This window comes from Phoenix dactylifera, chromosome 5, assembly GCF_009389715.1.
Source record: "Phoenix dactylifera cultivar Barhee BC4 chromosome 5, palm_55x_up_171113_PBpolish2nd_filt_p, whole genome shotgun sequence".
In the NCBI taxonomy this organism is placed as follows: Eukaryota; Viridiplantae; Streptophyta; class Magnoliopsida; order Arecales; family Arecaceae; genus Phoenix; species Phoenix dactylifera.
In genome coordinates, this window is record NC_052396.1 from 16986239 (window position 1) to 17011430 (window position 25192).

The 25192-nt window shown below is 41.6% G+C and overlaps 3 protein-coding genes across 4 annotated transcripts; all 3 read right to left on the reverse strand.

The window, feature by feature from the left end:
- Positions 1–2337: 2337 nt before the first annotated feature.
- Positions 2338–4662, reverse strand: LOC103712457 (sugar transport protein MST6-like). The gene is made up of 2 exons (XM_008798984.3): positions 4231–4662; positions 2338–3980 (listed from the first exon to the last, which is right to left on the reverse strand). The coding sequence occupies exons 1-2, from the start codon at positions 4361–4363 to the stop codon at positions 2590–2592; spliced, it is 1524 nt and encodes a 507-aa protein (XP_008797206.2). The 5' UTR covers positions 4364–4662; the 3' UTR covers positions 2338–2589.
- Positions 4663–7991: 3329 nt separating this feature from the next.
- Positions 7992–16436, reverse strand: LOC103712455 (putative pentatricopeptide repeat-containing protein At5g08310, mitochondrial). 2 transcript variants are annotated; one of them, XM_039126895.1, is made up of 3 exons: positions 13544–16436; positions 8482–8549; positions 7992–8202 (listed from the first exon to the last, which is right to left on the reverse strand). In XM_039126895.1, the coding sequence occupies exon 1, from the start codon at positions 16179–16181 to the stop codon at positions 13623–13625; it is 2559 nt and encodes an 852-aa protein (XP_038982823.1). In that variant the 5' UTR covers positions 16182–16436; the 3' UTR covers positions 7992–8202; positions 8482–8549; positions 13544–13622. The 2 variants fall into 2 exon arrangements, with proteins under 2 accessions (XP_038982823.1, XP_026662502.2); XM_026806701.2 differs by having other exon boundaries at positions 8482–8560; positions 13544–16433.
- A 1687-nt stretch (positions 16437–18123) lies between these two features.
- LOC103712488 (serine carboxypeptidase-like 34) lies at positions 18124–23736 on the reverse strand. The gene is made up of 10 exons (XM_008799017.3): positions 23444–23736; positions 20975–21082; positions 20473–20568; positions 20266–20358; positions 20068–20156; positions 19620–19913; positions 19323–19459; positions 19015–19107; positions 18523–18628; positions 18124–18433 (listed from the first exon to the last, which is right to left on the reverse strand). Exons 1-10 carry the CDS (start codon positions 23715–23717, stop codon positions 18284–18286), a joined length of 1440 nt encoding a protein of 479 aa, XP_008797239.2. The 5' UTR covers positions 23718–23736; the 3' UTR covers positions 18124–18283.
- Between the last annotated feature and the right edge of the window lie 1456 nt (positions 23737–25192).

A 25192-nucleotide genomic window follows, 5' to 3' on the forward strand; every position in this document is an offset into this window, starting at 1 on the left:
ATAGGACATAAATGCGTGGTCTTCCCAGTAGACGTTCACGAGGAGACGACGAGACTCCGAAGAGGGAAAGGGCAGGATTGTTAGATGCTCCTTTCACGCATGGGTTTAGAGACGATGTACAAATTTAAGAGAATGCCATTCATTTCCGGCCAAACTGAGTAATTTTTCCAGTTTCGGTACTGCATGCAGAGGCTGGTAGTTGAGAAAGAACGGGAGGAATTGGATAAGTCGTAGCAGGAGCGCATTAAATAATGCAAGCCAGGAGAGAGAGCGAGAGAGAGAATGTGAACTCCTATAGGACGGGAGAAATAGGCCGTTGTGGACTGACACGTGGGTAAAAAATCCACGCTATCTCATTTGTTCGCAGTAAATTCAAAAAAAAAAAAAAAAAAAACCGCCAGTAGGGGCACGTACGAAGTGTCGGAGCCTTTAAAGAAAAGGGTTCGGATTGAGGCCATGCGGAGAAGCTGATGTCCTTTTTTTCCCAGGCTAATCTGACGCCATGGCCGCAAGAGCACTCGCCATCATGGAAGGATCCACTCGCTCCCTGTCAATCGATGGCTTCACTTGCCGCCATGAATCACGCCAACGATGGCGTATCACCAACTTTTCATCTTCTGAAGAGGAGATGATAAGCATATCGTGGAACTCTTCGATCGATCACCGGACAGGTAATTTTTTTCAACTAAAAATTCAGTAATCACTATTGCAAAAATTAGTTTTTCCGACTCCCTCCTGCTGAAACAACAAAAAAGCATCGGCAATTTTGTAAGCGTGCAAAAATTTACCTACGTATTTTAGTAACATCGGCGGAGATGAAACTAAGACGACGCTAAGTAGCGTTGTACAAAGCAAATTATAAGACAGCTTCTAAGCGTCATCGGAGGCCAAAGAGAAGCATCGACGGAATCCTATTCGCTAAACATCCCACTTAACACTAATTTTCCTCTTAAAATTCTGGACCAGACGACACTTAAAAGCGTCTTCGGACGCCAACCCAGGCCCAGATGACGGGTGAAGTCCATAGTGTCTGACGATGCTTATAAGCGTCGTCGGACACCATCCCACTCGCCCCCCTTATAAAACGTCGCGACCCTGAAAACCCTAGCCGAAAGGTTTCCAAACCCCCTCTTTCTTCTCTCTGTCTTGGCAAGAAAATCCCTAAATATCGCCATCTCCGAACTTTGGATTTGTCCAAGTAAAAATTTCACAAAATCTGTCTTGCACTTGGGATCCCCTTCCTGTGTTTAGTGTCTTTGTTTTTCCAACCTAGGTTTTTGATTCTCGAGTCATCTTTCTCTATTTGTTTGATCGATTCGAGTATCAGAAGTTTGAGGGTTATATGTTTTGGTTTTAGAGTTATATGTCATGCATGTCTGAATGCTTTTCAGAAAGATTTGCGATTTTTCCGGCCGACGCCCTGCTTCCCAACCGAGCCCAGAGGAATTCGAAGTTCTCCGTTCTCTACAGTTCCACATTCGAGGGATCGACGCTCGTGGTTCGGAAAGCGATCCAAAAATTTGATGAGATGGCGAAGCCCGAAGAGGACCAGGGGGACATTACATCCCCATCGCTGGAAGCTTATCCGAAGCGGAGGGCGACGTTGCAGTCCCCATCGCCAAACCCTTCGCCGAGAAGAAGCTCCGGAAGCTTGTCCAAAGTGGGTCGTTTGCCCACTTGTATGCTTTTTTTATTCTTTTTTTTACTATTTTTTGTATTTTTGTGGCATTCATCTCTAATCCTATCCATGTTGTTAAAAAATATATGTTCTTTTTTAATCCACATTGTAATTTAGGGATGCGAAGGAGATGAAAATAGAATTTGAGAGAATCATTGATCGGTCTCTTCTATTGTAATTTGTCAAAAAACATCATATGAATTATAATTTGTAAAAAAAATATCGGACATTTGTAAAAGAACCATTGAACAGATTTTTTTTTAATTAGCCTTTTTATTTTTTAAAAAAATAATTCTAACGATGCTTATAAATGTCGGCCTATCTTCAGTTTCCGCCCACACTTATAAGCGTCGGCGGACTCCAAAACGGGCCGACACTTATAAGCGTCGACATAGCTTCCGTTTTTTGCCGATGCTTTTCAAAAGTGTGGAGAAAAAATTTTCACCTCCATCTACCCGACGCTGTTGGAAGCATCGGCACCAAAATTACCGACGCTTATAAACGTTGGTAGAAGCTCTAAAATGCTTGGGAAAAGAATAGATTTTTTGTAGTGAGTATTTGTAAATTGAGCTATTTATTTAAACATAATTATTCTATGTCTACAATTGATAAAAAAAGAAAAACTGTGTCATTTGTGTGAGTTCAAAGAGAGCATACGGTACTTTTGACGAAATTACGTATCAACAATTGAAAAAATAAAGATTTATAAACTTTTGCAAGCATCCCCTTAGGCCTTGTAATATTCTTCCCGCCCATATATATATACCTCTCACACCGCTGCTCCCTAGGCCCTAGCTAGATTTCAACTCTACTCCTGATAGCGCTTTTACGACAAGTACGTAGCTAGCAGATGGAAGAAGAGGTTGGAAGTCCATCATCGCCCAGCCCCATGCATGCATCGACCCAGTCCTTCACGCCACCGCCATGTGATCGTCAGGGACGTAATTCTTCCAGCACCAATGCTTCTTCCAGACCACATTCATCTCCTCGATGGGCACATTCTTTGTCTCCGGCAGTAGCAGGACGATGAAGAGCGTCATGGCGATCACGAAGGCGGCGAAGAGCAAGAAGAGGCCGAACTTGAGGTGGCAGAGCGCCAAGAGGAAGAACTGCGCTACGAGGAACGTCCATAAGAAGTTGACGGAGACGACGATGGACTGCCCCGCCGACCGGATCTCCAGCGGGAAGATCTCGCTGGGCACCAGCCACCCGAGCGGCCCCCAGGACCACGCGAACGCCGCCACGTAGGTGCAGATGAGCACCAGCACCAAGTCGGCGTACGGCTTCGACATGGCCCCCGTCCCGTCCGCGCCGAATTTGACCCCGAGGATGACGGCGATCGCTACCTGGCTGAGAAGCATCTGCGCGCCGCCCTCGATGAAGAGGAACCTGCGGCCGAACCTGTCCACCGTCGCGATGGACACGAGGGTCGCCCCGACGTTGACGAGGCCGGTGATGACGGCCGACATGAGCGACGCGTTGTCCCCGAAGCCGATGGTCTTGAAGAGCACCGGCGCGTAGAACATGATGATGTTGATGCCGGTGAGCTGCTGGAATCCCGGGATGAAGAACGCCATCACGAGCTGCGGGCGGTAGTGCTTCTGGAGGATGTTCTTCCAGGGGTGCCGGACCTGCCCGGCCGCCTGGCTCGCCTCGACCATGTCCTGCAGCTCCTCGCCGACGTCGTCGGTCCCCCGCGCCTTCTGGAGAATCCTCCTGGCCGTTTCGAGCTTGCCTCGCTCGATCAGGGAGTTGGGGGTGTCGGGCAGGAAGAGCGCGCCGATGGTCATGATGCCGGCGGGAACCGCAGCGAGCGCGAGGGAGATGCGCCACCCGTACCCACCCTTGATCTTGTTGGTGCCGTAGTTGACGAGGTTCGCGATCAGGATGCCGATGGTCGTCGCAAGCTGGAAGCCGATGTTGAGAGCTCCTCGGAGCTTCGGCGGGGCCATCTCGGAGAGATAGAGGGGGACGGCCTGGTTCGCGAAGCCGATACCGACGCCGAGCAGGACGCGGCCGATGATGAGCATCGCCACGTTTACGGCGGCACCGTTCAGAGCAGAGCCGATGAGGAAGGCCGCCCCGCCGCACAGCATGGAGGCCTTCCGTCCCAGCACTCTGGTCACCGTCGATGCGAAGAAGGTGGAGATGAGCCCCGCGATGTACAGGGAGGAGGTGAACGCGGTTAGCAGCTGGCTGTCGAACGAGCACCACTGGTTCTTGGATGTCCCGGCATTTTTCTGATCCTCGTACACCGAAGGGAAGAACTTCTCCAGGAAAACATTCATGGAAGTTACACCTCCTGCATGTATATCAAATATCAAATGAACGTTAATATATACGTACAATTATGTACAATATTACCATCATGTCGCAAAATCAAACTTTAAAACGAAATATATATAATAAATCCGAATTAGTGAGTGATTATTTCGATCAAGAGCATAAATGTGTGGACGTGGGGGATTATTGACACCGGTCACGAAGAAAGCTCAAACTATGAAACGAGTCATAATTCTTGAAGCCAAAATGAGAGAGAGATGAGTAATCACCAGATACGCCGATGTCATATCCGAAGATGAGCCCACCGGTGGCGGCGATCATGCAGGTGATGATCACGAACAAGGTCACCTTCCCATTGTAGTCCTTAACCTCCCCCTGTGCGACGAACCCTCCACCAGCCATGCCGATGACTAACAAAAAATTAAGCCTACTCGCCCTCCTACTCTTTCTAATGGTGGAAGCAAACGTTTCCCAAATCTAAAAGGGCTCCTTTACACTTCCTCCTTTGTCTCCTTTTGGTTTCTAATAACAAGAACAAAGCTGGTCTGATCGCCCATGCATGAAAGGTGTTGAGAGTATGCCTCCGTCTTGTCCTCCGCCTTTCGTAAGCTACCCTTTTCTTTCGATCGATAAGAGTGAAGCCTCGTTAGGATCTGGAGGTGAATGGGAGGTTTGGATTTAAGGTCTCCAATGTTCGGTTTGGCCGTTGGCTTATTTCCTTTCTAACTTCGTGTTGAAATCCAATAAATTCTGAAGTTGTTGGATGTCAGCCGCTTGTTGTAAGGAAAAGGACGTGGTCAAAATCTTGACAACGTTTGTGTTGACTTGTTGACTTGCTATCAGAGATTCAGGTGCGGATCGTCTAGCACGTGGTAACCTGAGAATTTTGGTCATGGCTGGGTGTTTTTTTTTTTTTTTTTTTTGACGCATCGAGAGATATTGTCGTCTCATGAAAGTTGTAGGGATGCATGGGCTGGTGTTTACACGGCATCCACACCGACCATTGAAATTGGTAACCTGCTTAATAATAAACCTCGAAAAGTGATCCAACATGCAGTTAGCAGTAGTAGCACTACAGAAAAAAGGAGAAACGCCAACGCATATACACCGACACTTTCTAAAAGCATCGGTAATTTTCGCCGAGCGTCAAAATTTGCCGACGCTTTTAAGAAGTGTCGGTGGTCACAACGCTAGATCTGAGAAGCGGGGATTAGATGATGCTTAAAAGCATCGTCGGAATCCCACGACGCTTCTCATTTCACCCACCCCCACCCACATATATACAAACCCCTCCCGATCCCTAACCCGTCTAGCCACCCGCCGCCTGCCGCCCTCCTTATCCCTAACCCCTGATCCGGAGCTATGGCCATAGTCCAGCTTCAAATAGGTGGAGGAGATGCTCCAACCCCAAAGGAAAGTGACAGTCCTTTTCTTCTCTCCTCCTCCTCATCTCTTTATTTATATTTCTACTTCGTTTTAGGATTTCGATCCGGCGGAGAGGGGATGGCGACGGAGGAGAACAGTGGATGGCGACGGAGAGAGGGTGTATGCGCACCGGTGGAGAGCTGCACGTCCTCGCTGTTGACGATAGCTCCATCGACCGGAGGGGTTTTCAGATTTTCCCTTGTTATTTATCTTCATTTCTTTTCTTCTTTTATTCTTTTTGTTCCTTTTTCATCTTCTTTTCTCTTTCCGTTCTTCATTCTTTCTTTTTTTTAGGATAAAAGATATAGTTTCAGAGAACAAATTTTGATTGAATCTTTTTCTCTCTCTCTTTTGCAGTGATGGCTGTGGATAGCGGGAAGAGAGATTTGGAGCTCCTGGGCTAGGTATGGCTATTTATTTACATCTTTTTAAGCTAGGTTGGCATGCGTTTATTTTTCCTGAGATCTGGAGCTCTTCCCTCTTCTGAGATGCCGACAATGATCAGGGCTAGGTTGCTTCTTTCCTCTTCTTCTTCATGTAGTGTCGGCAATGATCAGAGCTTATAAGCCGTCCTCAAGGCCCCAGAGATTTGTAAATAATTTTTTTTTTAAAAAAAATTTATTTACAATGACGCTTATAAGTGTCGGAATAGGCTATATATATTTTTTTTTGTAGGAATAGAGATTTTCCGACGCTTTATAGGCGTCGGCAAATCCGTATTTTTGCCGACGCTTTCGTGTAGCGTCGGCAAAAACTTTTGCCACTCCGGTATCACCGACGTTTTTGCGGCGCTTTAATTAGCGTTGCCGGGCCTTTAGCCAACGCGTATACGCGTCGGTAAAGATTAGAAAAAGCGTCGGAAAAGATGAGTTTTCCTGTAGTGTAGGTCTTCAAATAGAACATCTTCTGCAGACCTAATTAGAGATTCTGGAACGAATTCAACCTCCGATCAAGTACCAAGCTACAAATTGAGAATTTGATCACTAAAGTACTTGACTAATAGGCCAAATTTGTGCTTAATAAACAACCTAAGTTGTACTTGGTCAACAAGCCAATGTACACAACCAATAAGCCTAGTAGTATCGAAAGGATGCCAACCTCAGATTGAATACTAGAGAAGCAGGTTGAAATATCAAGAGTGCAAGTCAAATCACCAAAGGTGTAGGTTGTAACACGAAGGTGCAGTCCAAGTATCTGGGTGCAAATTGAGAATGAGAGTGCTATCATCCTAAGATCAGATCTTTAATGGAGCAGAACCCTAGAGGAATGGCTAATTGGAGTTACAATTATCCAGAACATGAGAGTAGGGATGGCTAATTGGAGTTACAATTATCCAGAACATGAGAGTAGTGGTAGCATTACCCAAAATATAGGAGAATAATCGCCGTGCATAACAATAGCGTTCCACATGACGAAACTCAATAGGGATAAGTGTCAAAACTAAGCAGCGATATATATCCTCGAAGTTTATAGAAGCGATTTATTAAGTTGTAACTTTGAGAAAAAGCTCTTCGCCAAATCAATGATCGGTCTCTTTATGGGTTTATCTTTATCTTTCGTTTTATATTCTTTAGTTCCTAGCTAGTTTTTAATTTGTAGCTCATTGCTCATAGCTCCTAGTCACAGCTCTTTTTCTTGAGAAGCCAATAGCGAAAGTCCTGCAGTAGAACTCACTGCTATCTATCTCTTTTCAGTTTGGGCACTAATGGTGCTATTGTTCACTTACCCAAGCCTAGCCATTCGGCCAATTTCCTGTACATCTCAACCCAAGAGATGGAGCCAACAGTTGATCTGTTGATGCGATGGAAGCTAAAAAAATATGGCTCACAGGTGAAAAAATAAATACCAACGCCTGTTTGGTTCTGCATTTCTGTCATCTTATATTACCTAACCAGATGACCACATACTCAGCGCAATATCACCAAAAAAACAAAAGACAAAAAAAAAATAAACAGAGAAGAGAGACATTAAGGGAGGAGCAACAGAGGCATTTTAAAAAATTAACATGCGGCCAACACTATTTTTTGACCCAGCTAATCCATCAAGTTTGGATAAATCTAGAAAAAACGACTCTGTAAAAAAAATGGAACAGGTTTATTCTAATCCATCCCTCTATATTTCATCACAATATTTTCCCAAAGTCTAGTTAATCTAGTTTTGCTGCCCCCGAACCAAACAGGGTCCAATAGGGTGGGGAAAATAAGAATTTCATTTCTCTTCTTCTCAGTCATCTTATATTTTCTTTGAATGGGAAAGAGGTTAGACCATCCAATTAACAAAAAGGAAAAGGAGTGAATTCGAAGATGCTTAGTTTTTCCTTTTTCGGATTTCACCGAAACTAAGCAGGTGCTTATGTTTACAAAGAATATATGCATGCATTTTCCAGAAGAGGATTTGTTGATGAAGATTTGTCCATTCCATTGCCTCCATAAGCGCCAAAAGATAGCAAAGGCAAGACAGGCCCATCGTTAAGAATCCATGCATGTCCAAAATGTAGAGAAGTTGGTGGGGAGAGAGTTGAAGTTCTGATATAAGCTTGCTCTAGCTGCTACAAGAAATTGGATAATTACTGACTTAATTTATCTGCAGCCAATGAGAATTACCATCAGTGAAAGCGAATGCTACCAGTGATTATAGTACGTCGAAAGTCAAATAGGACATCACGTATCACCAGTCGAGACACATGCTCGATAGCGACTGAAGCATCATTACTCCAACAACAAAACACTAACCCTCCTGTGAGGATTTCTCCTGGTATCAACTCGCATGATCTCTCCTGCCAAAAACCCAGGTGACATGGTTGTTTTGCTGATCACCTAAGCGCGTCTCAAGCAAAATAACACAAACAAAAGTTGTTAGCTAGAAGTATCAGCAATCAGTGAACAGCTTGCAGTTAAAAGTTGATTAAATCAGCCATCGAAAATTCTCGAGAAGTGCTAAAATATATTCTGTTTTCCAAGATGCGGTATAAATCAGTCATTATGATAAACAATTATGCTTAAGACGAGGTACAAGTTTCCTTCAAGAGATGTGCTATAAATTCAAGGATGAGAAGTGCAGCATAAGCATTAGTGTTGCGCCAAAAATAAACACACCTGCATTTGTATCAACAATTTCTTGCTCGCCTGAAATGTCATTCCTTTCCATGCCCAAGCGAGCCCAGCTGTCATCAAACTAAAAAGTAAAGCTTCAGATATACAATCAGCAGAAGGAATAAGCAACCATTTGTACATTGGCTTACTGGATATCCATAGAAAGAAAAATATTACAACTAAATAGCCTTGCGATGCACTTACTGGGAAATTAGGAAATACCAGCACATAACATAATATGAAAAATTGCAAAACGCTAGGTAGACAGTAAAAATTTGCCGTGGACGGCAAAACTTCTAATTATAACAACAGAATCCCTAGCACTTTACTTTCATTCATGCATTTGACTAAATCTTTCTTTCAAATAAAAGCTGATACTTTCGGTCAAGTAGACATGCCGAGATGGTTTAATCATCTTTGCAAAACTGTGCTTTCAGAACCAAAAAATACTCGGCTATACCTATGGCATCTTACAGAGAGTAACAAACACTAATCATATATCGATCATAATAGCCACAGAACAGAATTAGGTAAATAGGACTATAGACAGACCTTAAAAATTGCAGCATCTAGGAAAATATCCGCAAGGTTGGTGATTCTGGATACTTGATGCAAGTCAGTGATTTCAGGAAAAAGCATATAAGCGACATGAACCATCAAGAGGTGACATTTGGAGCTTGAAGGGAAATCTTATGAATATCCTTCACTTTGATGCCTTAGTTCCTTCCTCAGTGAAAGGTGGATAGCTTGCTTATACAAGATGCTACTGAACAAGAACTTTTCAAAGTCCTTTCTTGTATAATTTGGCATTAGACACAAGGTGATGGTCCATGACGACATTACGAGGTAGGGACTCTTGTTTGCAGGCTGATAGAAATGAGATGACATAGTCTCATTTTTGTATCAACTTTAGCCTCATTTTTGCATCAACTTTTCAGGAAATCAGCTATATAAAATGTTAGCATCCTTGAAGAAATAACACATCCAGAATTCTCCCAGTTCCATTCAGCCAGGCCATTAGAGAGCTTAAACAATAATAGATTGACCAATCCTAAAGAAGATCACTTGCAATCTAAAGTGCCATGACTACATCACTTCTAAGAAATTCACATCATTAGCTACCAGACAATAAGCATGTAATCTTGCATCTGACCTGCAAGAGATCTCCTAAACATCAATTTCATCTGTCTGCAAGAGAGGCACGAAGGACACTGACTAGTTTCTCACTAGAAACTTCTAGCAACTTGTAACTTTTGTTTCTTACTTAAGCATCTTGCCAACCCTAAGCCCCATATCAGTAAACTAAGCTCTAAGATATACTCATAGCACTTGCTTCAAAATATTTGTTTTACTGCGACACCTGCTTCTCAATAACTCACTAACTTTCAACTAAGCAACTTCTCCAAAAATGATATTTAATATTAGTCTATAATTACTTTCTGGACACTTCTGCATACTAAAATTTTTTATGAATAAGACTCCCCACTCTGACACCCAAATCCACCTATGCATCTGGTCCCAATTCAAGCAACTAAGACCATGCATCAGTGTTGCTATAGCAACCACCTTAGGTCCTATCCTAAATGGGAAACATAACACCTGATCTTTTAGTTGACTGCCATTTCATTTTTAATCCTTAAACACTTAGCATTAAATGTTAGGCTTGTACACACTTATACTACTGTTCTGCATACACTTACGCCTGTTCGCAACGCATTCCTGGATACACACATATCCAATTTGCACCCAGGTGTAAGTGTGTACAGAGCCAGGGACTAAATAATAAATGGCCATTCCGTTGAAAGCAAAAGGCGGTACAAAAACTCAGTCAACCGGATTTAAACATCAAATGGCAGTCAAACAAGAGGAACCAGATGTCAATTACCCCATCCTAAATCTACCATCTTCAAACAAAGGAAGCGTACAGCATGTTGTAGCACTTGAGGCCCAGTGACAAAGCTCCAAGTACTGATATTGTTAATAATCAGGCTTGAACTTGTATTTGTCCAAGCAGGAAAAAGCAATCATGCGCACCTTCGATAAGAAAGAACCAATAAAGCCCTTGATCAAGGTTAATCATCTTCTCTTCCATCCCCTTTTGGTCAACATTCTTAAATTGTGTATCTGATATTTTGAACTAATATCACCCTTTTTCTCTCAAATACATGCTAAGATCATATCTTTCTAGAAAAAAATTCTAAAACCCATTTATAGTTGAAATCAATCAAAATCTAGAAATGATTAGCACATTTATTCAGATCTGTTAAATCTTTAGCTGGTCAAATAACTTTTTGTTTATAAAAAAAATAGTTTCTGTTGGAAGTTACATATATAAATAAAGGGAATCAAATGTACCAAAAAAAATGTTAGCATGAATTGATTGATTCTCAATTTAAGGAAGAGTTTCAGTGAATCATGAAACAAATGCGTACACAAAAGTATGATTATCAAGGGTCCAAAAATGGTGTTAAAGTATCCAAACATATTTTGGTATACCAAATACAATGCTTCTGTTCAAACTAACGTCATTCGCCATATTAACAATGCCAAAATATCGCAAATTAGTCAAAGTTATAGTTTACAAAAAGAACGGCATTATCCAAACTTCTCTCAATATTATTTATTCTAATACGTATCATCCAAGTTTACACCAGCAAAGTAGCCTTCAACTAGGTTGACCATCAATATGAAAATCAATTCAAATCATAATACAATCATGCTCACCACTTCATGTGGGAAGGCCAAAATAAAAAAGTTTGGGAAGTTTGAAAGCTTAACTAAAAGGTCAGTATGTAATTAACATATATTAATGTGGTAGTGCATGAATTAATATGGTGTGAAACAACAAACATGTGAAAAATGAGGAGATAGGCAAGAAGATATCGGCTAGGGCTGCTAATGGGCTGTGCTCGAGCTAGCCCACTTTAGGCTCATGCCTGGCCCATCATATTCACAATCAACTCAGGCCTAGCCAAGGTCCCCTTATTGGAAAGAAGATTAGGCCTAGGCTTGGCCCGGAATCAGCCCACGGTCTAATAGAAAATGAGAAACTTCTCATTGTATTTATTTTTAAAAAAACTCAAAAGAAAATCCTGACACCGCTCTCCTTTAGTTGCTTCCCCTCCTGCCTCCCTTGCTTGTCACAGCATAGGCTTACTATCCACCACGACCTCCTCTCCGTCATTGCCTCTACCTACCTACCACTGCGGCCTACCCTCCATTGCAGCCTCCCCCAACAGCTCATGTTGCCACTGTCTCCCCTCCACCACCCGCCCCCGCTATAACCTCCCCACCTTGCACACTGTCATGGCCACCTCACCTCCCTACTCACTAAGGCAGCGGCCTCCACTCATGGCTTCTCGCCACCATGGCCTCCCACTCGAGGCTCATCACCACGAGGACCTCCCATCCACAACTCACTGCTATGACCACCCTCTAGTGCCCAACACCACCATTGCCTCCTATCCACACCCTGCCGTCACTATCTCCCACCACTCATTGCCACCATGGCCTCTTTGCTGCAGCCTCCCATCCACCATGCACAGCCCTCGCCACAGCCTCCCATCCACCATGCAAGCTCGTCAAAACGAGAAGAGAGGGAAGGGTAAAAGAAAGGGTCATGGATTAGAGCTCACTTATACAAGGCCCGTTGTCGATGGGAAGGATTTAGGCCAAGGCCCAAGCCATGGCCCATTCTAACCAAGATTGGCAAGATCCTAAGCAAGCTTGACCTAGTGGGCCGGCGCTGGCCCAAGCTTGTTAGCAACCTTAATATGAGCTCTATATTTTAAAAATGTACAAGAACATTACATTTATATCAAGTCACCTAGAAAAATAGCCCTTAAAATGAAAATGTGCGATAGCTTAATAGTAAAGACTCATGAATATAGCTTATAAGAATTACAAAAGTTCAAGCTTTTTAGCCTTCAAAAAGCCCAAGAATCATGTTTCCTAATAACCAAATATGAACATGGGAGTGAAGTTCATTTGCATTAGGGGATAGAGAAGCTCACTGTAATCATGCAAATTATAATACATATGAAATGTATTCTTACGCATACTCATTGCCTGGACATGGTTTTAAGCAAGAATTAGAATATTGAGTTACGAGAGCATACCATGTCCTAGTCGGTAATGTATGTATATACCACATATCTTACTGACATTGTGGTGTACACCCCTGCTGCAGCCTATTTTGGCCTCATTAAAGAAGATATTAATTGTCTTCTTGTTAACTACTTGTAAATGGGTTGAACTTGCCAGCTGCCACTGTTAAAGCTTTTGCAAACAGATATTGGAGTGAGGTGGATGTCTCTTTAAAAATTCTGTTAATGCCTATTCATATTTTGGAGCCAGGAACTGGTGTACAAAAAGCCGCATAAAGTAAATTAATTGTTCTATAACCTAAAAAATTATATAAGAAATTATTAAAATCTAATTGGAGCATAAAAACTGAGCTCTGTGCTTTGACCTGCATTATGAGAAACTTAAGATCTATTTCTTTTCTTGTTCTGTTACATTTAATGAAATGAAATATTCTTTGTTGGACATAAAGAAAGCATGTTTGTACAAAAATAATAAATGAATATATGGGGAGATGACATCTCTTAATGAGAGATTTTGAAGTACTTTTGCATTTAGATGTCAAGGACAAATATATGCATAGCCCAGTGCAGTAGTAAGTCATTTATCTACAACATAATAGACTTCCATAAGACCTATCTGAAATTCAAGCAGAAACATACGTAATGAGCCCCAAGCTATGTATTCAAGATCAGATTTTTAGAGCAATGAAGTTTTGTTAATTTAGATAGAATCCTGTAATCTATCGAGATACATTGGGTATAAGAAATGGAATTTTTTGTTTATGCCTGTATATATAAAAAATAAACTATTACTGAACTATGACTCAAGGAATAAAAGTTGAAGAGCATGAAACCCCTAGTTAACTCTTTTGAAATAGTAAAAACCTTGGTCAATAATGGAAGAAAACATTCCATGCAGAAAGAGTGCAATGAAACCTATAGCCTTTTGTAAAAGAAATGAGGCTCAAGCATGCATGTACCCAGAAGCATTATATGTGAAGGCAGCCTTGCATGAAGCATGCTGGGAAACCTTTCTCCAAGATCAATAAACAGTATATGTTATTCCCTCACATCCTCCCCAATGTCATGGACACTTTGTATGAATGGAACATATCCCCCTTCAATGAGTATCCTCACATCCAAAGAAGTAGATTCATCTTTGTATAGCTTGTGTACTGCCTTCTTCATCAATCGGAAGTTCTTAGAATCAGCAGAAGGAAAGCTTTCCTTTCGAAGAACATCTTTCAAAAGCTCAAAAGCTTTAACCGAGTTTCCTTTCAAAATCAAACAGTTTACCAGCAACAAATAGACAGAAGTATCTAGCTGAAAATCCCTCTCCTTCATTTCATTGTAATAGATAAGAGCTACATCTGCATCACCACACTTGCATAGACCATGGACAAGAGCCATGTAACTCATCTGGTTTGGAAGACATCCTTTCTCCCTCATTTCATTCCACAAAGAAAGAGCATCTTCAGCTCTTCCAATATTGCACAAGCCATCAATTAAGCTTGTGTATGTGACTACCGTGGGTGACCTTGCATCATCAATCATCTTAGCAAAGCAAGCAAGTGCATTGTCAATCCTGTCAGCTTTGCACCAACCATCAATCATCAGATTGTAGGTAACTATAGAAGGCACAAGTCCCTTCTCTAACATTTCATCTAGAATTTCCTGTGCTGCATTCATTCTACCAGCCTTGCAAAATCCATTAATCAAAATATTATGAGCAACCACATCTGGTAAATAACAATTTGAAGATATACCACGGAAGAGGCTCAGTGCTTTGTCTACCTCTCCAATCTTGCACATTCCATCAATAGCCGCAGAGTAAGCAACCATGTCAGGAAGAAAACCCACCTTAACCATGTCATCCAAAAAACCAGAAGCTTCTGCAACTTTTCCATTTTGGCAGAGCTGCTGGACCATCATGGTGCAATGCTTTATCCATGGCACATATCCTTGACATCGCATCTCGCTAAGCAACTCAAGGGTACCTGATAAGTCCCTTCTTTTGCAAAGACAGTAAAATATGGAATTGTAAGTGAACTCTGTGGGTGTAAATCCAAATTCCTTCATTTTTCTCAAAAGCTCATAACTTTCCTCCAACCTATCCACATTACACAGCTCGCTGATCAAATTATTGTACATCAGAATTTTCCCTTTACAACCTACTTTGATCATATCATTCAAAAGAACTAAAGCGACATCCAGTTTCTGGATCTTGCATAAACCGCAGATCACAATATTAAAAGAATCAGCATTTGGGCAAACAGGTTTCTTGATCTGAAATAGGGTTTCAGTTGCAGCACCCAATTCACTAAATGCATACTCATCTACTTCCACTTGGGAGGCCTGTGAGCTTTGCGATTCCATCATTGCCCTTAGTAGCGTGTGAGCTTTGTCTACATCACCATGATTAACTAGCCCATCTAGAACTGCATTGTAAAGAGAGACCAAGCTACCCAAATTCAACATCTCCAAATTTTCCTCAAGCAACTGGTTTGCATTGACTAAGTCTCCTTCCCCGCAGAGTGTTGAGATCATCTTCTTGATTAACCGAGCATCAGGATATGTACAATTGTCCTTCATCTCCATATACAAACCAAAAGCCCTCATGAGCTCTTTCCGCTCACAAAGCCCTTCAATCAAAACACTGTAAAGCGCCAAATCCCCACGAAAACCTGAACCATTCATCTTCTCAAACATCTCGAGCGCCTTGTCCACTCTCCCCTGCCTCGAAAAGCCATGGACCAGGACGTGAAATGTCTTCTCGCTCAGCATCATCCCAAAATCCTCCATCCGCTGGATCAATTCGCATGCTCTGTCAACCTTTCCCCACTTGCAAAATGCGACAATCAAGACCGTCAAAACATGCCCATCAACCCACCTGTTGCCATTCATCCTGTTGAAGATTTCCAACGCCTCCTCCAACTTCCCGGCATTGCAGTATGTCTGCAAGACCGATGTAAGGGTGTATTTGTCAGGCTCCCATCCGCGACCAACCACCATCTCCTGGAATCTTGATTCCACTGCTTCGACCCGACCGGCCTTAGCCAAGGCCTCGAGCAAACAGTTATAAGTGTATGAATTTGGAACGCAATTCAAATCCCCGGCACGGTCGAAGACCAAATTGGCCTCCTCAATCAAGCCCTGATTACCGAGGCACCTGATCAAGAACCCCAAGGCTCCGGGCGTCATCGGGCAGCGAACCGAAACCACCTCCGCCGCCAGGGCTTTCAGCTGGGCACGTTGGCGGGCCCGGGCGAGGATGGAGGCCATGGCATTGTAGGTGTAGCAGTTGTGGTGGAACCCGTTCTGCCACGAGGCCCACCGGAAGAACTTCTGCGCGGCGCTCCACCCTTCGAGGTCCTTGAGGACGGTCTCGACCGTCTCGGGTGTCAGTCTGCGGCCGAGGTGGCTGAGCTCCTCGCTCCTTTCTCGGAGGCTGGGTGGATGGGAGAATAGGTCGAGCAGTTGGTGGACTAGTTGAATGCTCGGCAGGAAAGCATCGATCGGGGCGGAGTCGGAGTAGAAATTAGGGTTAAATGGGAGCGAAGGAATGAGTAGTTTGGGAGAGGAAAAGCTGCTGGTCGTTCTGATTGCTCTTAAAGCCATGATAAGATGGAGGGTAGCGAGAGAAGATATCCAATCAAATTTTGAAGCAAGCGATGGTTCGGCGAGAAGGGTTCCTCGGGGCGGTGCAGAGAGCCGCCATTAGCGGAGTTTGGGGAAGAACGAAGAGGCACAAAAATGTTACGGAATAAATAACGATCCAAAAAGCTGCTGCTCTTTCAACTTCCAAGCTGGGCGATGGCATGCATTCCACAGGCAGGCACCTAGATCGGTCGCGGTGACCGGGAGGATATAATATACTGTTGCCGCTGAGGTGGCTAGAATACCCACATGGCGGCATTTTACTAGTCCGGTGTACCGCTAGGCTGGTACACCAGGGTAGGATGTAATTTTTCCTAAGGACGGTCGATGACCGTTCCCATCCAAACCATCGACTATCCGAATCTATTTAGTTTTGCTGGATAGCAGATGGCGATAGAACAGATGAGTTCCTCAGTCGTTACAAATGGAAGTAGGGTAGATCTACCCATAGCCCATGTGGAATAAAGAATACTGTAACACATTCTTTTCAGTTGACTATAGATTAATTATGATGTTTGTGATTGGGTTTGATTGAATTCAGACCTTTAGTTTGGGCATATATGGGAGATTATGTAGGAGCCCGTATCGGTATGTGTTCAGTGCCAACATCGATTATGTACTACAAAAATCTTAGTTCTTTATATAGGACCAAAAAACTCAAATAATATATCCTAGTTGGTCTTTTTAAATGAGTACGTGGATTTGTTCCATTGTGTGAAAGCCCATACATCATATTTGGTATAGTGGCGGATTGCCAAGATGTATTGGGATACTTGGGGATTCCTCTTCGTTGAGGAGGAGTGTGGAGCTTTGGTCGTATTCCCTACTCTCCTAGGCTTGAAGGATACGAGCCTATCGCAATGCGATTGTGGTGTAAAATGGTGTCAGACATGAATGATCTTGCATGGAGGTATTCGGGGCAATTTTGGTTGAATGAGCTGACCACATTGCACGAAGAGGGGATTTCCAAGAGGTTGGTACTCGAGGAATTCTTCAGGCTATCGCATGCTTCTTGATCTTTTTGATGGAGTGAAGAGGCGATACAGGACCAGTCAAGCAAGAGTGTGGAGAAAGAGATCTTGGATCTTTATATAGAACCAAGAAATTCTAATAATACTATATGGATAGTATTTTTGGATGAGGTTCAAGATTGTTATAAATAATATTAAACAGCCACCTCAGCTGCATGTGGGTATTAAACAAGGGAGTGTGCGAGGATCTTTAATCCCGCATTGATTATATATTGGATAGGTTTTAGGTACTTGTAGAGAATCAAGAAACCAAGACAATATCCATACATCGTGTCCCCATGGTTCACCATGACCGCATGGTCTGAAAAGTGTGGTTCTTTTACATAATGAAAAAGCATGTCAGTTGGGCTTAAACCGTACTTTGATGAGTTTAGAACATACATAACCACACTGCATGCACTAAAGACAACAACCGGTGGGACAAAATTATAAATGAGTTTAAGGATATCCACAGGGACCATGACTAAGCTCTTTCTTGAGGACAAAATCAGCTTCAGCTAATTCGAAAATTTGCATGTCAAAGTCTATAGACTATACAAGCTCTTTCTTGAGGGCAGCCATGAGTAATATCCCAGGGAAATACGTACTGGTTCCGTTTGGTTAGAGCAAATTTGCTCTCCATATAAACGTTCTCATTATCCATGCAAGTGGTTCTGCCAACGAGGCATTTCGTAAGGCCTAGAACGGAGATGTTCATGCAAGAGGCAAGAAAAGTCCCACCAGAAATCAGCAAAGTTCGTCTCTGCAGTATTCCAAACGTTCATGATATGAACCATATTCCTTGAGACATAGATGTGTTCTGACCAAAGATATAATCCTTGATTGTTAAAATACTTCAAAGAGGAGGGACATAAAATCATAACAAAATTAGTTCCATGAATGATATATAGAAATCACAATGCATGTACTAACACCCAGCCAAATCAGCCTGACTGGAAACTTGGCTTAATTTCAGCCATTTCCAACAGTTATTTTTTCTTTTTCTTTACATTGCTCGAATTCTTGAGACGATAGGATCGAGAGACTGAATTGCTAGAATGCTGCAGAAGGCAATTCCTGGTTCGCCAAGAAGTGCGCCAGAAGCTGCAGCGCTTGTGAAGGAGCAAACGTTGGAACTTCGTGCCCAGCGCCCCGGATTGTAACAAACGTAAGTCCTTCGTAGATAATTGTCCACCCACCAACCTAAACAATCGCATGCATGGAGTTATCGCATCTAGTTATTTTAAGGTGACGATGAAGACAGCCATAAGGTTTTAGAGAACAATCGTTACCTGTTTATGGTGGTACCAAGGCGACCATTCTTGAACAGTTTTGAGGCCAAGCTTGTTCAATGTATACCTTGTTGACGTGACTGGAACTCTTCCATCAGTGTCACCACTGCACAGTAGACGGATAGAACGAGGTCGGTAGGAAAGAGAACCATTCAGCAACCACCGTATCAAACTAACCAATATGATGATATCATGAAATCCTTCCACTTGCATGAGCATGTCTTGCATCAAAATCTATTTGGCTCAAAATAGTGAAGTATATACACTATCTAAGAGGTAAGAAGCTGATGAATCTGTATTAAATGGACATTGCATGAATTTCTTTTATCTGTTGTGGAGGTAATTATATACATGTTTTGTGGTTTTTAGGAGCATCATTCGAATGGAGTGCTGCGACTCTGCTGCATGATAATTTATATACATGAACTCTAAGTTGGTATTATGTATGGCTAAATATCGACCGAAAAAGTTAAATTGGGTAAACAAACTCACCTGTAAACCCACAATCTGAGGCCAGCACCAATGAGTTTACGGAGGACGGGGAGCAGAGATGCGGCCTGATCATTCCATTGGGTAATCACATCACTGTCATAACAAGTAGCAAATAGTTAGCATCCATCGTAATTGAATAATGTGCTCTCTTTCCAATTGAAACCAATGTTCCTCTGTACTCTTCCAAATCAATTAAGAAAACATAGGAAAGAATCATAAGAATTAGAGTCCGTCAAAAGAGGAGGACTCCTTCGAACAATCAAGGACACATCCAAAGCTTCTCCAAAGGGAGTGAATCAGAAGGGTACCTGCAGTGAGTCCAGTTGTACCCAATACCCGTAACGTTGGCATGCAGAGCTTTTTGGACCTCTGGACGATTGAAGTATACCTCAGTATACTCTGACTGGCAGGGATCATAGCCTGACGGCTTCTGATGCCACGCTCTCTGCAACAAAGAGAAAGCCAATCATCTTCAAAATCTGGACAAGAGCAGCCACGTCCTTATGGAGTTGGCTAAAATGCAGCTCCTCAAAGAGGACGGGAGCTGCGTTATCTGAAGTAATTCTCGTGCATGGTTAGAGCAAGAATGCCAAGGGAATGCTCACATATTTGGAGAAGAGCTTAGAACCAGCGCCTACGACGTCAAAGTGTTTTCTAGAGGTCGCAAAAGTGTTCTGGCTAGCACAGACAGGAGAATACAAGCTATACATGTCGATGATATCATAAACAGCGAAGTATTCGTTCAATGCATCATTGCAAGCCAAGCTAACATTCTCATTGCTGAAATTGCAGCTCTTCTTTACTTCCTGGTACAGTTGATCAGAAATGACTGCATGGTCCCAGGCGTAGTCGATCATCCCCCGCTGATCGGCTTCCTCGTCTAATGCGGCATTTCCTATCTGAATCATTAGAGATGATGCATGACTAAGAGCATAAATGCGCAAGACTGATCACTAAAGAAAAGATGGCCGAGAGGTGACAGAAGAAATAACCATTTCCAAGAGCTTAGCACAGGAAGTTTATAACAGAGATCAGTATTTCCGAAGAACTTACGATGAGTCCTTTGAGATTTATATAATCATCCACCGAGGCTTTTTTATTTTCATCCAAGATTTTCTCCGCTAGTTGTGGAACATAATGCCCTGCGGATAATGTGATAGCAAAGTAATTAACTATATTCCGGCTGTAGGAATTACAAATGAATAGGCTAGAAAGGTAATGTGATGGCCATTAGAAGAAGCAAATCTTTACCTGCATAACTTTCTCCAGATATGTAGAAGTCATGAGACTTGAACTGTGGGAATCTCTTAAACCAATTCACAAGGAACTTGTACGAGTCGATAGCTTTTAATGATAATTATATGAAGAATGTCAATATTATTCATAAAATGCATACAAACTCCACCAACTAAAATTGACCATAACTGAATCAATGACAATGTACTTCCCCAAGCTTACCAGTGATCTTATCTCCAAGGTGCTGCAAATCAGAGCTTGTATTCGTATAAGAGAACCCCACACCGACTGGGGACTCCAGAAACAGCAAATTAGCCTCTGTATAATAAACGAGAAGATTAGGGTTTGATTATCTATTCCTGCAATTCTCTTAATTGCAGTAATCTTTCTTGGACAAAACTAATTCGAGATTATGGATGTAGCACATCCATATATAGCAAATTGACCGCTAAGTGGCGCACTTCCTCCTAATTAGGTCAGGCCATGATGAACCAGTCAAAATGATCTGAACCAGGTCCACATTTTTGACTCAAATCCAACATTTTTGGGTCTGGCCGGGTTTGTTTATGCTGAACCCGTACAGTCTGGATTTGAAGAGAAGCATAGGTGTTTGCATGGAATATTTTTAGTTGAAAAAAAAATGCATAACTAAACGTTTCAAGTTTTTATAGTATTTCCTAACACATTAGAAATGCAGCTACAGGTGAGTGATGAGTGGCCTTGCCTTTGTTCCAGGAGTACATGTTGAGTTTTAGCTCCGGCCAACCTTTTTGCGTTAAGAAAGGCCCAAGCTCCTCTGCCTCTCCATACCCAATAGACGAACAACCAGGCCCTGAAATGTATTAGAAAAGTTAGTTGATGTTTTCCATTAGAAAAAAAAATCGTATTAGGTAAAAAAAAAATACAATTCTGCAGTAAATAAGAGCCTTCCATCGAGATCTAGCCAAAGTTAATGAGAATTTGCATGCATGCATGGATGATTGACTCGAACTGCCAAAACCCAATGTCAACACAATGGCAGATGCATGGTGACTTTAAGGAAAAGTGGAAATCTGAGATGTAATGGAGGAAAATGAGGCACTTCTCCCACACTTATTATAGTGGAAATGAAGGATAGTGTTTGTGAAATGTGATGCAGGGGAAGAAAGCAAGAGGATAGAAATAGAAGTAGAGGGTAAACTACAAAATGATGGTGTTCATGTGCTCATGGGCAGAGGCACCATTGCTCTAGTCCTAGCAAACTATTCCACACGTCTCTCCCACTTACATCGTTCTTCGTTGGACAATGGTCCCCCTTTTGAATTAAGATACTTCTCCAGGGCCGGTATGGTTATCTTTTCAAGGTATGTTTCATCATCAATATCTCAGGGAAATCAACTAAATCATGAGAGAAGGTCAAATAAGATGTCAACTATGTGCATAACACTTCACTTCTGAAAAATCCAAGATTATATACAGGCCGTATTTAGGTAAAAAGAGAACACGTACAACAGATATAATGGTCAGTAACGAAACAAAAGATTTGCGTAAATTCCAGACAGAAAAAAAATAACAAGTCATCTCACCAAGTGGTGATCATGAACACCAATAAAATATATTCACTAGATTGATGAAACTAGGCAAGCCGCCGGTATAGCGAGCAAAGGAAGTAAACATTCATGAAACTGATGAATGATCTCTTGAATTACAGTCTAGGATCATGGCTGCAATGCTGGACTTGTTGTTACAGTACTATTTCAAACAATATGAAAATAGGAGCAGATTGATAGACTTTATAATGAGGGTGGAATCACACCCTGAGCTATAAGCATACTTCCCTTTTTATTTCTAAGTTATGGAAGATGTTGCTTGATTAAACCAGAGGGAAGAGACAAGCCTGAAGCGAAGGACAAAGCACCATGCAAACTACTGAATAATTAGGAGCCGACTCCATGCAGCTTGAAGAACTCAAGATACCATGCAATGTTCGAGTCAGGACTCTCCACTCTAATACTTCCATCCTACCATTACAAGTCAGGACGCTCCACCATCATAGACAAAATCCATTCAGCAGGCTAATTATTATCCATACTAATTGTGACGAGAAGATAATGGAATTAGATCGCAGTTAGTACGTAGTAGCTCTCATCGAGCACAATAAAAGGAGAGGCCAATGGGGCTGCGAATTGGATAGCGTTCTTTGTCACCAACCATTTTGGGAACCAGCTCTCGGTGGGAGTGGCAGAGTTGCCGAGTGCTCCCCGTAATATTTTGCTTTTGGACTTTCTTAGTTGTATCCGTACACGTTATACATGATACTGTTGGGTTATCCCTCCTATGTTGGAGGAGACTTAGCCCAACAAATGTGGGCTAAATTAATTAGTTTTAGCCTATTTAGTTGGACTATTTTTGGTCCAAAACGTGAGGCCCATTAGGGCAACCTTTTATGTTGAGAATGCAGGGTATGTGAGCCGTCTTCCACGAATTAAAAATAGAGGGAGACAGGGGAGAAGATGCAGAATTGATATTCAGCGCGCAGTCTTGATCAAACGATGATCGGAAGGTGATCTGTGGTCCGATCGAGCTGAAATTTGGACAGCAGGTTTGCAACACATGGTTCTTCAATCTATACGGTGTGATCGCCATTTGCAGTCTTCTATCACAGTCAGATTTTTCAGAAACATGGATGCTGTTTATGTGAGATCTTCTCAATCTTTCTTTCTTATTATTGATGTTTGCCAAGAATATTGTTCTTGAGATTATGTGGTGATATATGCCTCTAGTTTTGGCTAGAGAGAACATATTGTATACACATTATTTGTTGATAGTGGAAGATTTTGGGTGGACTACGGTCCCGTAGTTTTTACTCTCCATATTGGGGAGGTTTTTCACGTAAAAATTTAGTGTTCCTTTTATGTTTTCTTTTTCTGATCAGCTAAGTATTGGTGAATGTCTTGATATATATATTAGGTGGATTGGCTCTAGTTGTTTGTTTTCTAACAGGTTTATACAAGGTGGGAGAGTTGTTGATTTCATTGTGTTTTAATTATCTTGTTTGTTGTTACCTCCCAATCCCAACAAATACTACCGTTTTCATCAAAATAAATAAATACATAAATAAATAAAAGAAGAGTGAAACAGAAGGTATAATGGATTGGACGTAGAGTATGGGACACTAAGAGCATAATTTTACGGTCATACCCAACGTATATACCTCCATTAAGCCATAGGACAAGAGGCTTGTTCTCGACGTCATGAGTGGCCTCGAAGAACCAATAGAAGAGCGCCCTCCCATGGCTCTCGTTGACCGTGACGTAGCCGGCATACTGTTTAAACCTCACCGGCGGCTGACCGGGAAGAGAGAACACGCGGTCGGCCTCTTGCTGCTTCAAGAAATCATTCTCTAATCCACTCGATTCGACGAGAGTCGAGTGGTAGAAGAAGAAGAGAAGGAGGGGAAGGAAGAGAGAAGAGGAGAAGACACCCATCCGGTGAATAGTTGGTAGGGGCTGGGAGCCCTGGACCTGTGTAGTTTTTTTTTTTTATGTGAACCATCTCTTGCTCTTCTCCTCCATATATAAAGGAAGGAGGATACAGAAGATGGAAATTTTTTCCTTGGTATGAAAAAAAATACTATATCGGTAATGTTCATTTATGTGTCCAGATTAAACGTATACTAATAGATATACTAATCCTGTTATGGATGCTAAGCAGATGCCGAAATTAAATCCATATAAAGAGAGGAATCGGATATGAAATATATCTATATTTGTTTTAGACGGTATTAATAAAAATAGGATGTTAATTATATTCTGAGTAAAATTTAATAATTAATTCTAACATTTGTAGTAGTTATCTATTTTCGGAAAGCTTATAAGAAAACTTATGTATAATTTTTTTTTAAATATTCAAATAGCTAACCTTTGAAAATATCGTAAAGAAAACAATAAAGTATATTTATTTATTTATTTATCAAAGAGAATAGGATTAATGTTACAAAAAGATTTGATGATAAAAATATAAAATATCATGACATATGTCAAGGTAAATAAGGACCTTGATATATTTATTTACCTTTTTTTCTTCCTTTCAAAACAAGGTAAATAAATAGTTTTTCCTTTCTTTTTCATTTATATCTACTTACTTTGGAAACCTTCGATGTTCCTCTCTCTCCGGCTCCAAAGATAGGCGGGGCTGATTAATTTGTTGCAATGCCTTTTTCTTTTCGGGAATGCAAACGATGGCAAACGAGTATGGCCATTGAGATAGTTGCAGGATCTTTCTTGTATGCGGCATCTTGATTTGGATCTTTTAGCGAATCTGTCATCTCCCTTTATTCAGTATCTCTAATTACCTATTGGCTATTGAGACGAATTAGTATGCCATTCATTAAGGACGAAAAAAAGGAATATAAATAATTCTTTTAATACGAATAGAATTACACATTCAAGTATATTATAGCTACATAATTCCTATATTAATGTGTAATATAGGAGATATTTCTATATTCGTATTACACATTCAAATATATTATATCAATGGCTAAAAAATTCAAATTTATGGCGGTTTTTTTTTTTTTTTTTTTTTTTTTTTTTAAGTTGGATGGATGCATGGGACATGGCTAAAAATCTGATGAGTTTTAACATAGTATGAAGATTTTTGGCTTACCATAACATTGCTCTTTCTCTTGAGAGAAAGCAATTAAGAAGAGAGTGGAATTAAATTTTCCAACAATCCCTACCTAAAAGGTCCAAGCACATGCGAGTCCCCTATCCAGCTAAACTGCTCAAAGGGGAAGTGTGGAATATAGCAAGCCATTCTCTTATCAAAATCTCAGGATTTCAACTGGAGCAATGTTCATCGCATCTTTGGTAATATTTCCATATCTGATCAGACAGAGGTTCCGAATTTCCTCTATTTTAATTTCAGCTGGTAAACATAGAGAGAAATTTATTGTCAAAGA